Source organism: Crotalus tigris, unplaced genomic scaffold (genome assembly GCF_016545835.1).
Source record: "Crotalus tigris isolate CLP2741 ecotype Arizona unplaced genomic scaffold, ASM1654583v1 scf7180000017774.6281472, whole genome shotgun sequence".
Classification (NCBI taxonomy): domain Eukaryota; kingdom Metazoa; phylum Chordata; class Lepidosauria; order Squamata; family Viperidae; genus Crotalus; species Crotalus tigris.
In genome coordinates this window covers 5,983,313-5,997,423 of record NW_024096625.1, presented here as the reverse complement: position 1 = coordinate 5,997,423, position 14,111 = coordinate 5,983,313, and the positions used below count along the sequence as shown (strand labels likewise).

The 14,111-nt window shown below is 37.3% G+C and overlaps 1 protein-coding gene across 2 annotated transcripts in view; it reads left to right on the top strand.

Moving 5' to 3' along the window:
* DNAH11 (dynein axonemal heavy chain 11) overlaps positions 1-14,111 on the top strand; it is a 220,978-nt gene that overhangs the window by 202,075 nt on the left and 4,792 nt on the right. For both annotated transcript variants that reach the window (XM_039342134.1, XM_039342133.1), the window contains 2 exons: positions 752-943; positions 5,378-5,497. In XM_039342134.1, coding sequence (XP_039198068.1) covers positions 752-943; positions 5,378-5,497 — 312 coding nt within the window. The remainder of the gene's footprint in view (positions 1-751; positions 944-5,377; positions 5,498-14,111) is intronic.

The following is a 14,111-nucleotide window of genomic DNA, read 5'->3' as shown; positions in this document are numbered from 1 at the left end:
AGGAATAAACAGCTAAGACCACACATTGCTGCTCAAAGCACGAAGCTGAAAGCACCAGCCTGAAGATGACGAATGGGACTTCGTCGAAACGTCGCCAAGACACTTCCAATTTTACGTGGGAGAAAACCCGAACAACCAAAGACCTACATACAAATACCAACGAAAACTTCAGAATATATATATATATATATATATATATATATATATATATATATATATATATATATATATATATATATATGGAAGCTACTTTCTATATATAGTGCCCTGCTAAATGCTTTCAATCAGTCTGTTTTTGCAGTCAGATGGGCAGTAAACAGAATAGGTTTGTGGGGCCCAGTTGGAATAAACAGACTATCCATCAAATTACACCCGATCTATAGCTATATTCTTAAATAGATGATCCAGAAGAATGCAGTGTAAAAGGTTGTCCTAAGCTGCATTCAGTTTTGAGTAATGTTTAATCTGCCAAATAATAGTGCAGTGAATAGTGGCTATATTAAAAAACAGGAATATAACACCTACATGTTACTAATGCATAGGTTGCTGTGGTAACAATTCTGTTGTTTTTTAAACATTTTTGCTAAACTGAATATACTCAGATTATGCTGATAGATTCTGCATAGTTTTTTTGCCACTTTGTGAAAATGTAATTACTGCTTATACAGAAAACACAGTTGTAAACTGTAAAGCCTCTTGTTGATATGTGTTTTGATACAAATATTCTGTTTTCATGTTTCTTTGTTATCAGGATACACTTGAATTGTGTACACGAGAACAGGAGTTTAAAAGTATTTTCTTTTCTCTGTGCTATTTTCATACTTGTGTTTCTGGGAGACTCAAATTTGGACCTCAAGGATGGAATCGAAGATACCCCTTTAATATGGGAGACCTCACCATCTGTGTTAATGTGCTCTACAATTATTTAGAGGCAAACACTAAAGTAAGAACTAAGAGATTAAGCAATTTCTTGACAAAAAGAATTGGAAATTTAGAAATGAGTAAATAATGTAATCATTTTTCCTTTAAAAGCAATAGCTGGAACTTTGCCTATTGTTGATCAGACAGTTCAAAAATTCTCACAGAGGATATGTAAACTTTCTAACATAGGTTGTAGTGGTTCAGTGATACTGGCTTAGCTAAAGTAAACAAAAAAGCAAATAAATAAATAAAATTGTCCTTCATTATATTAGCAAAAACAGTGGTTTATACATGCATATGTGCCAGATTCATTAGGCAGGTAATGAAGCATTTGTACAACTATAATTACATATAGCAGACCTGACAGTTCGTAACACTGCATTAATAATCACTACAATTAATTCTGATCATAGAAACAATTTAGAACACATTATATATATAAATAATGGTGCATTTCTTTCATGTGTCATTATTACGTATTAAGAAGGCCACCTTGTTGTGACTTTCTTAGGCATGTTCCTACTGAATTTGGGTTTAAAATTAGATGACTGATTCAGCTTATGATTCCTTGTCTGTTGGAAAAACCATGCAGATGATAGAGTCTTCTGAGCCTTTTATACATATGTGTAAGAATATCTGTAGAGCTACAGCCTTACTGGAACAAATTTTGTAGAACTTGTGGAACAAATTTTATGGAACATGCATTTCACTACTATATATATTATATAAATTATAAATTAATATCTATATTGGGTAGCTGATAATAAAATAATGACAAATGAAGCCAGTTTTATGTTGAAGCATGGTTGCCAGGTGTAAATTCTGTCTTGAAGGCACACTACAATAAGATGTTAAGCTCAAATACTTTTCTTGTGCTTCAGGAAAAAGAAATGTGTTTTTGAGGGGTCCTTGGTGCTCTCTGAGCTTGGCTGTTTTCTTGCAGACATTACATTATCCAAACTAGGTAGCATCATTCAGTGCTCTGAGCAGTGATGATGTTATCTAGTTTGGGTAATGAATGTCTGTAAGAGAACAACCAAGCTCAGAGAGCACCAGGATCCCTCATGTCGATATTTTATTCTGTTACTCCAGAACTGACTGTTAAGTATAGCTTATATCTATAAATAATTATAATTTATAATTATATATAATTTAATAATATGCAGTTTTTTCTAGCCATCCTTTTATGCTGCATTTCCAAAAAGAGGAAAATAATTAAATTGATTTTATATTTGGATGTGTATTTAATCTAAATTTAAAGTAAAATATATGTGTAAATAAATTTAATTTAGTCCCAATTTATTTATTTTCTTTCCATTATATTAAAAAGCTTAATTTCTAAGGGTTTCTGGGAATCATACCCAAGACCTTTGGTGAGCTCATGTAACTTCAATGTAATCTTGCCAATCTCACTATGGAAGCCTCCACCCTGGGAGTTGAAATTTACATATTGATAGGACATTGAAACTATGGAAGATTGATGTAAGATTACTGTTATTTAATTGTCTTAGATACCACATGAACAAGTTTGACCTTTTTTTTACAAATTGGTGTTGATGGTTTAAATATAAAATTATAGACTTTGGAATTAACGGATTCCAAAGAATAAAGATTACCAACCTAATCCAAAAAAAAACCCCACTAAAATCCAAGACAGAGAACAAGAAAAAGGCAAAGCCCTCCTCCCATACATAAAAGGCATCACAGACAGAATCAGCAAGACCCTCCACAAACACAACATCAAGACAGCATTCTGCACAAACAGAAAAATATCCACCATCCTAAGAAACCCCAAAGACAAAATTGAGTTAGAAAATCAAGGAGTATATGAAATCCAATGCACCGCTTGCCCCACCACATACATCGGACAAACCAACAGAAGAATAAGTGCACGCATTGAAGAACACAAGAACTCAGTCAAAAAAGAGGAACCAACTTCTTCCCTGGTCCAACACCTTAAAGCCACAGTACATGAAATTGACTTTAAAAAGACCAGAACTATCGCCAAAGCTGAACACTTTAATAACAGAATAATCAAAGAAGCCATCGAGATAGAAAAACGGCCACACAGCATGAATAAACGAGATGATACCTCCTGCCTACCAGCCATTTGGAAACCCGCCCTTATTGACAAACGATCAATAATACTAAGAATGACACCAGACCCACACTCACGAAAACCACACAGGATTTCACCACCACACATCCACGCAAAAAGCAAACCCAAATCCACACCGATGACGAGGCACGCCCATAAACCAGAAGCCAGACCACAGCTGCATCATTAGCCACTTTAAACCCCTCCAATCCATACATGAAGCAAACTGACACCCACCATGAAGATGAGGCACGACCACAAACGCAAAGCCAAACAACAACAATGCAGCTCACCATCTCACATCCCCCTGCAACTCAAGACTAACCTAAGCACAACAAAGCCCCCACCCAAACAGAACACTCCCCCATCCAATCAGAGCACAGCCAACCCCCCATCCAATCAAAGCACAGCCAAGCCCCTAACCAATCAGAACACACCTCCACACAATCAGAACACAGCAAGGCTCCCACCCAATCAGTTCATACCTCCACTGGCAGTTAAAAGGAAGAAACAGCTACAATCACACATTGCTCCTAGAAGCACGAAGCCAAAAACACCAGCCTGAAGATGACAAATGGGGCTTCATCGAAACATTGCCAAGACACTTCCAATTTTACGCGGGAGAAAACCCGAATAACCAAAGACCTACATACAAACACCCGTGAAAACCTCAGAATATATATATATATATATATATATATATACATACACACATATACACACATATACACACATATACATACATACATACATACATACATACATACATACATACATATATGTAGGTCTTTGGTTGTTCGGGTTTTCTCCCACGTAAAATTGGAAGTGTCTTGGCGACATTTCGACGAAGTCCCATTTGTCATTTTCAGGCTGGTGTTTTCAGCTTTGTGCTTCGAGCAGCAAAGAAACAGCTACGATCACACATTGCTCCTACAAGCATGAAGCTGAAAACACCAGCCTGAAAATGACGAATGGGACTTCGTCGAAACGTTGCCAAGACACTTCCAATTTTACGTGGGAGAAAACCCGAACAACCAAAGACCTACATACAAACACCCACAAAAACCTCAGAAAACATATATATATATGTTATATATATACCCAAACCCACACCGATGATGAGGCACAACCACAAACCAGAAGCCAGACCACAGCTGCATCATTAGCCACTTTAAACCCCTCCAATCCATACATGAAGCAAACTGACACCCTCCATGAAGATGAGGCACAACCACGAACGTGAAGCCAAAAAATAGCAAGGCAGCCCAAAATCTTAAACCCCCCTGCAACTCAGACTAACCTGAGCACAACCAAACAGAACACTCCCCCAGCCAATCAGAGTACAGACAACCCCCCAGCCAATCAGAGCACAGACAACCCCCCAGCCAATCAGAGCACAGCCACGCCCCTAACCAATCAGAACACACCTCCACCCAATCAGAACACAGCCAAGCTGTGTTCATACCCCAATCAGTTCATACCCCACTGGCAGTTAAAAGGAAGAAACAGCTAAGACCACACATTGCTCCTCGAAGCACGAAGCTGAAAGCACCAGCCTGAAGATGACGAATGGGACTTCGTCGAAACGTCGCCAAGACACTTCCAATTTTACGCGGGAGAAAACCCGAACAAGCAAAGACCTACATATATATATATATATATATATATATATATATATATATATATATATATATATATATTCATTTCCTTGCTGAAAACATTTTGTATTCTAAATTTTGTAGAAATTAGCAGGATAGAATATAAATGTGACTCATATCAAAATTCAGGAATTTATCCTTTGAAACAAAATGCCAATGAACTGGTTTCTTTTAACTATGTTTTCAAAAAAATTTTTTCTTAAATATAGAAATGTTAATAAATCATCCTGACTAAATTATTGGAACACCTACATGTCTGGCTTTTGCTGAAACAGCACATTACATACCATGTCTTGCTCATTATTCTCCAGAAATGAAAACATTTCAATTCATATTAAGGAAATAATAAAAAATTATTAGGACACTTTAAAAATGTGCAGCTATTTGGTTCATATGCTCATTGCTTTTTCTTCATACTATTATGTTTTGTATGCTGAGTCACAGTAATAACTGAAGAAGATAACCCATTACTATATAACATGTTGCCAGAGCAGGTTATTCTCATACCCCAATTATAAATCTAGTTTTATGAAAACCAGAAGTATAGTATAGTACAATAATGATTGCAATCTTAAAGGCTTAGACTTTTGTTGTTGTGCTGATGAAATCACCAATTTTGTTGCAACACTATGATCACAAATAACATTATTTTGTCCTTTAGAAAACGAGTTTACGATTACTGATTTGATTATGTCCATAGGTTCCATGGGAAGATTTGCATTATCTCTTTGGTGAGATTATGTATGGTGGACATATCACTGATGACTGGGATCGCAGACTGTGCCACACATATTTGGAAGTATTGATGAGCCCTTCACTGGTAATAATCTATAGCAATGGGAGATTTCATTGGCTTCATTTTCTTGCTAATTTTACTGTGTAACACTCTTATATATGGAGAGAAAGAAAGAGATACATACATATACATGCATACATATTAGATGTAAATGATGATGATTGTTTCTGCCTTTTATTTGTTTGGAGATTTCAGAGCAGAACTATTGCTTGTTAAACATAACAGAAACCAGCAACTCAGCCATTCCATTTTGAAAATAATTTTTCCACTTGTATTAAAATGTGCAGAAGCTTCCAAAAAAGCCAATGCAGTCCTAGGCTGTATTAAGAGCGGGATAGAATCAAGGTTCTACATTTAGGCAAGAAAAACCAAATGTACAGGTATAGTATAGTGGGTACCTTGTTCAATAATAGTAACTGTGAGAGGGACCTCAGAGTCCTAGTAGACATTTTTAAGAAGAGACCTGACAGCCATTTGTCCGAAATGGTATAGGGTTTCCTGCCTGAGCAGGGGGTTGGACTAGATGACCTCCAAGGTCATTTCCAACTTTATTGTTGTTGTTATTATTATTATTATTATATGGATCATCGCACAGTCAACCAGATGTTCAGACTGGATTTGGCATTTTGTCTACCTATCGAGTTCTTACCCAGGACCTGGGATAGGCAGATGTGGATGTTTGATGGTATTACAGGTATCGTCGCAGGATGGAAGCAGTTTCTAGTAAGGCCGCCTTTTACAATTGACTAATAGCGAATTTGTCAATGCCAATGGTGTTCAAGTGGTGCTCCAGTTGTTTTGGGATTGCACCCAAGGCGCCTATTACTATTGGTACTACCCTTGCTTGCTTTTGCCACAGTCTTTCTATTTCTATTTGTAGGTCTTTGTATTTTGTTATCTTCTCCAGTTCTTTCTCTTCTATTCTGCTGTCTCCAGGCACTGCCACGTCCACTATCCAGACTTTTTTGTCTTTCTTATCGACAATTGTTAAGTCTGGGGTGTTATGTTGCAGGTGCTTGTCTGTTTGAATTCTGAAGTCCCAGAGCAGTTTAATTTTATCATTTTCTATGACTTTCTCTATTTTATGATCCCACCAGTTTTTGCTTACAGGCAAATGATATTTTTTGCAGATCTTCCAATGCACCATTGTTGCTACTTTGTCATGCCGCTGCTTGTAGTCAGTCTGTGCAATCTTCTTGCAACAGCTTACCAGTGGTCCACTGTTTCTTCAGCTTCTTTGCATAGGCGGCACTTACTGTCTGTTGCTGTCTTCTCAATTTTGACTTTGTATGCATTTGTCCTTAAGGCTTGGTCTTGTGCAGCCAGAATTAGTCCCTCGGTCTCTTTCTTCAATTTTCCTGCTCTTAGCCATTGCCAGGTTTTATTATTATCTGCTTTCCCAGCTATTTTTTTCATGTATTGGCCATGTAGTGCTTTGTCTTCCCATGCCTCTATTCTGTTCTTCATTTGGTCTTTCTTGTAGGCCAGTTTGGTCTCTCCAGTAGTCAGTAAGCCTTCCTGATATACTAATTTCAGTGCATCTTCATCATTGTTCTTCAGATATTCTTCCAAAGCCATTTTTTCTTCTTCAACCATCTGGTGTACTTGTAGCATTCCACGCCCACCTATTTGCCTTGGTAGATAAAGTCCGTCAATGTCACTGCGTGGATGAAGGGCATGATTCATTGTCATTATTTTTCTGATCTTCCTATCCATTGCTTTTAGTTCTGCTTGAGTCCAGTCCACTATTCCAGCTGTGTACCTAATGACTGGGATTGCCCAGGTGTTGATTGCCTTTATGGTATTTCCTCCATTGAGTTTGGACTTTAAGATCTTCTTCACTCTCTTGATGTATTCACCTCTAATCTTTTTCTTGATTTCAGTGTGCTTGATGTTGTCAGCTTGAAGGATACCCAAGTATTTGTAATACTCTTCCTCATCCAGACTCTTAATGTTATTTTGTGGGGCATCTTGATTCCTTCAGTTTTCACTACTTTTCCTTGTTTGATAGTAAGTGTGGCACATTTGTCCAAGCCAAACTCCATAACAATATCTTGGCTATATATACGGACAGTGTTGTTGTTGTTGTTGTTGATGATGATGATGATGATTAAGATCATGTTGGTACCACTTCATAATGCCTTGGTAAGACATTACACCCTTAGAATATTGCATCTAGTTTTGGTTGCCACAATATAAAAAAAGATGTTGAGACACTAGAAAGAGTGCAGAGAAGAATAACAAAGATGATTAATGGACTGGAGGGTAAAACATATGAAGAACAGTTGCATGAAGTGGATATGTCTACTTTAATCAAAGAAGGACAAGGGATGAGAAGATTGCAGTGTTCCAATATTTGAGGGGCTGACACAGAGAAGAGGGAGTCAAGCTATTCTCCAAAGCACCTGAATGCAGGCAGGAAGCAATGGATGGAAGCTAATTAAGAAGAAAACAATCTAGAACTAGGGAGAAATTTCCCAATAGAACAATTAATCAGTGGGACAACTTGCCTCCAGAAGTTGTGGGTGTCCCAAAACTGGAGAGATTGGACAATCATTTGTCTGAAATTGTATAGGGTTTCCTGGTTGAGCAGTGGTTGAACTAGAAGGCCTCCAAGGTCCCTTTCAATTCTGTTATTCTGTTAAAATATTGATAAGTGATTTTGGTGGAGTGTTTGGAATTGCAACAATAAATTGGAATAAGAAGTAAATGTCATATTGGAGTTTATTATGAGATGAATTAAAACTAAAACACAAATGTACTAAAACAACTTAGTACTTTTGTGCTTTAATTTTAATTATCTTGTGTGATAAAGACTTGTATCAGTACTGATTGCTGCATTTCAGAAAGTATGCAGTGGACAAGATGTACAAAAGGCAGCTCGGCAAATTTTACAAAAGGGGGAAATAGAATGACTCATTCCTCTACAAAGAAAAGTTACAATATATAAGGACTTCATAGTTTATGAAAACAGAAAGATCAAGTAGGGACTACAATTTTTTAAAAAATTTATGAAAATAAATTCCTTTTATTTTCATAAATCTAAAATCTAAGTTTATATACAGGTAGTCCTCAACTTATGACCTCATTTGAGCCCAAAATTTTTGTTCCTAAGTGAGACATTTGTTAAGTGAATTTTCCCCCACATTCTTGCCACAGTTGTTAAGTGGATCATTGCAGTTATTAAATTACTAACACAATTGTTAAATGAATCTGGAGTTCCCATTGAGATTGCTTGTCAGAAGTTCGTAAAAGGGGATCATATGAACCCAGGACACTATAAAAGTCATAAATGCAAATCAGTTGCCCATATCTGAATTTTGATCATGTGACCATGAGAATGCTGCAGCAGTCGTAAGTGTGAAAAATGATGATAAATCCTTTTTTTTTCAGTGCTGTTGTGACTTTGAATGGTCACTAAATGAACTGTTGTAACTTGAGGACTACCTGTAATTACTTTTAAAATCTAAGTTTATATAATTACAGTAAAGTCAAATAATGGAAAATTTAGATAAAAAAAGAAAGCCTTTCACACAGAAACAAAATACGGAATTTGCTCTCACCTGTCCAGCCTAGATGAGTTCAAATTGCCAGGACCAGATGGATTACATCCCAAGGTTCTCAAGAAACTGGCAGATGTGATTTCAGAACCACTGAACTATATTTTTCAAAGATCCTGGAGCAGAGGGAACTACCAGAGGACTGGAAAAGAGCTGATGTAGTTCCCATCTTCAAAAAAGGGGGAAAAATGGATCCAGGAAATTACAGACCTATCAGCCTGAGCTCAATACCTGGGAAGATTCTGGAAAAGATAATCAAACAATGAATCAGCGAACACCTACAGGCAAACAAAGTCATTACTAAAAGCCAACATGGGTTTGCCAAAAATAGATCATGCCAAACAAATGTTATTGCATTCTTTGAACAAGTGACAAAATTAGTGGATCAGAGGAATGCTGTGGACATAATTTACTTGGACTTCAGTAAGGCATTTGATAAAGTAGATCACAACCTACTACTTGACCAGATAGAAAAATGTGGGGTAGACAGCACCACCACCAGATGGATCTGTAGCTGGCTGACCGGCCGTACTCAGAGTGTGGTCCTCAATGGAACTGCATCTACATGGAGGGAAGTGTGTAGCGGGGTGCCCCAGGGCTCTGTTCTGGGTCCAGTGCTCTTCAACATCTTTATCAATTATTTGGACAAGGGGATAGATGGGGAACTCATCAAATTTGCAGATGACACCAAGCTGGCAGGAATAGCCAACATTCCAGAAGACAGACTTAGGATACAGGAGGATCTGGACAGACTTGAACACTGGGCGCTATCTAACAAAAAGAAATTCAGTGATGAAAAAAGCAAGTTTGTACATTTAGGCAAGAAAAGCCAAATGCACAGATATAGTATAGGGGGTACCTTGCTCAATAGTAGTAACTGTGAGAGGGACCTTGGAGTCCTAGTGGACAATCACCTAAATATGAGCCAGCAGTGTGCTGCAGCTGCCAAAAAGGCCAACACAGTGCTAGGCTGCATTAACAGAGGGATAGAATCAAGATCATGTGAAGTGTTAATACCACTTTACAATGCCTTGGTAAGGCCACACTTGGAATACTGCATCCAGTTTTGGTCACTGCGATGTAAAAAAGATGTTGAGACTCTAGAGAGAGTACAGAGAAGAGCAACAAAGATGATTAGGGGACTGGAGGCTAAAGGATATAAGGAAGGGTTCCTGAAATTGGGTATGTCTAGTTTAATGAAGAGAAGGACGAGGGGGGACATGATAGCAGTGTTCCAATATCTCAGGGGCTGCCACACAGAAGAGGGTATCAAGCTATTTTCCAAGGCGCCTGAAGGCAGGACAAGAAGCAACAGGTGGAAACTAATCAAGGAGAGAAGCAACCTAAAACTAAGGAGAAACTTCCTGACAGCTAGAACAATTAACCAGTGGAACAACCTGCCTCCAGAAGCGGTGAATGCTCCAACGCTGGAGATTTTTAAGAAAAGACTGGACAGCCATTTGTCCGAAATGGTATAGGGTTTCCTGCCTGAGCAGGGGGTTGGACTAAATGACCTCCAAGGTCCCTTCCAACTTTACTATTGTTGTTGTTGTTGTTGTTGTTGTTATTATTATTATTATTATTATTATTATTATTATTATTATTATTATTATTATTATTATTATTATTATAAAATGCTGGTTTTTCCACTCTGGACAGACTTCAAAGAATATAAAAAAACTAAAGTGGAATAAGATTATATCAGGATCTATCAGTGATTAAAATAATATGTAATATTCACAAAATGAATATATTTCTAAATACCACTTGTTGGAGAAAGTTGTTATATTCCTTAGCCCTTGGCTGATAAAGAAACATGATAATGAATTAAACTACCTTTGATCTATCCTAAAAAAAAATTCTTACAATTTCACCCCTAAGACAGAATAATGTCTAGTAAAGCTCCAGTGATACTAAGGGGATAAACAATGCCAAATTGGTATATACTGCAGCCTTAGCACACTGTCTTTCCCAAGTATTAGGCGTATAGTTAGAGGTGACCATGGAGGGCAAGTCTAGCACCAAAAGTTCATCTGTGATATGGAATACAGAGAGCCTTGAGGCCACTCCATCTTCCCCACCTCATGTTGGAAGTGTCTCCTGTGATGAAAGCAGAGTGAGTTTGCTTGCATTTATTCCCTCCTTAATGAGTAGGTTTTCATATGTCAGAAAGCCACATTCAGTTTAACACAATTGGAAGTCAATTGGAAAGCCTAGGAGTGAGTTACCATGGAGATGGGGAAAGATAAACACTACTGTACTTCTGACCTCCACCAAAGCTGATTTCTCTACATGACAGCTGAGGTCAAGGGGGCAGCGTGGGAAGCTCATTCCATCGGTACCTCGTCTATATCTAGCCCAAGGGTAGGAATTGCTATTTCTAGATGAGGCAGTCCATTAACCTTCACAGCCTGTTCTTTCTTTCAAATAGGTGTCAAATATAGGGATGAACCTGAAAGAAATGATAGAAATTAGATGCCTTTGGTTAACCAAACTTGAATGTGGGTCTACTTAAATATTACAAAACAGAATAATATCTTTTGATTTAATTGGACAACGGTCTCTCCCCACATAAACCATGAAACAAAAATTCCTTCAGTGACAGGCAAACATAAAGAAAGGTCTAGAACTACAGCATTTCCTATACATTTTTTGTTCTCATGTTAACATTTCACCTAACTAAGATGATCAGTAAAATAGGTGGGATGTGGTAGCATATTTTTATCAGGTTCTACATGGAATATTAGGCATATTTTGGGGGCAAAAGCTTCTCTACTTTAGGATTATGAGTAAATTATGGCATATGTATACTATAGAAAATTTATGTATAAACAATATCCTGACTGAAATAAATGCTGAGCATTTAGACAAATGGTGAAATGATCTGTAAGGAAAATATTCAGTAGGACTAATGTAAAATTTAGGCGTATAGTTAGAGGTGACCATGGAGGGCAAGTCTAGCACCAAAAGTTCATCTGTGATATGGAATACAGAGAGCCTTGAGGCCACTCCATCTTCCCCACCTCATGTTGGAAGTGTCTCCTGTGATGAAAGCAGAGTGAGTTTGCTTGCATTTATTCCCTACTTTTCAGTTGGGAGCTGAAAGCTGCATACATAGTGCTCTGCTTCCATTTTTCCTCATAACAATTATGTATGTTAGGCTGATAAGAGAATGAGTTGTCTAAAGTCCCCCAGAGAGCTGGGCATTTCTATTCATAACCTAAGAAAAGTAACAGAAACATTTGCTTAACTTTTTAATCAATGTTTAAAACTTTCCTCCTTTCAACAGCTCAAGTTGTTCCATTTTTTGTGGTCTTGGATTTCCAAATAGCCTTTAATTAATTAATTTGCAGGATATGGCTGCCTGTCTCATATAATGTTTCTAGGCAGCTCACAACAAACCATACAAACATGGTTACAAACAAAAGTACCTTTTCCTCTGGTGCCTAGACAACATTCTTGCCATTCATCTTCTATGTCTGGGAATAGCCAGGTCATGCTAGTCCTCTGGAAGGCTAAAAGGGTAGGACCCCTTAGATCTCAGCTGCAAGATGGTTCCAAAGGGCCAGGGTAGCCACTGAGAAGATGTGACTCTGAGGTCCCATCAGATGGCAATATTTAAGGGGGAGAATCTGGAGTGTGCCCACCTTTGAATGTTGAAGATGGAATAAGCTAGAATACCACAAGTTTCCTGTAGCTGTTACATGAAGCTGTTCTGCCTGTACTGTAAACTAGTCTTCATTGGTAAATTCAAATGATTGAATACCAGGATTGGATCCAAAACAGGTCAGTGAGTAGCATTACACCAGAAGGGAATAGCCTTATCCCCTCAATGACATATCCATTTCTCCAGGAACCATGAGAATTGAGTTAGAAAGATGTAAGGTAGCTTTCCTATCTTATTTGACGTGTGGGCTTCAATTGTCAAAATTTTCAGCAATACCCATGCTGGCTGGATTAATCTATATATTGGCTACATGTCCAAAGGAACTCAGATTAGGACTGGCTGGTGTAAAGGAATATTTGAGCTCCTTGCAACTTACAGTGATGGGTGGATAAAGAGCTAGAACCATGGGCAATTAACTGGAAGGGAAGCATAAAAGGATCTCATTTTGTTCATCTTTGCTACTTCAAAAAATCTAATATTGTTCAGTACATCTTGAAAATTAAAAAAAAGTAAAGTGTAGATCAGTAGTTCTCAACCTTTTCTTCACCATGGACCCCCTTTAAATATCTTTGAGGCCACTGACCATTGGCATAGACCACCAATATTATTTAAATCATAATATTTCTTCAAGCCTTTATGGACCCTCAGTGATGATATCATGGTTCCCTAGAAGTCTGTGGACCACAGGTTGAGAACTGCTGATATAGATTGTTATGGATCTAATTAGTCCTTTGGTCATAAACTGAGGAGAAATAGATAACCACATGTATATTGATGAGATAGTTTAAAAAGCTTTTGCTTACTCAAGATCTCTCACTGAAAGTCGATATGCAGATGGGGGCAGCTTGCCTTAAAATACCATTTACAATAGTAAAGCAGAGGATGAGCTGTTCTTATGCTTGAAGGAAAGAAAATTATTTCTTTTTTAATTACGTAGGGGTAATTAATTAATTAATTAATAGATCAACAAGGATATAGAAGAAAACCATCAGATAACTTTTATTGTGTTTTTATAAAGTGGGCAAATTGTGATATAGTCTTCTGCATTTGTTGCTCAAAGTTAGATAAACTCATAAATCTAAATGTTATTTTACTATTTTACTAAATACTGTTTTAAAACAGTAGAAATAATTTGCATTTAAATAAGGTATATAAGCTATATAGATAAAATGTGTCCTAGGGCAGCTGTATAGAAAAAAAATATGGTAGTATAATCATAAGTTATGTTAAAGACTGAGAAATGTGGAAAAAATATCTCATTAAAATCTGTTAATGCCTAATGATTTCCCTGTGACAGAATATTATTTGGCTCAATCCATTCATGTTATCTAAGAGTATAAAATTATTGTGGCTTTTTACTGTTTAAAGGCAACTTATTTAACCAGACTGCATCCAGAATTGTTTGTATTGG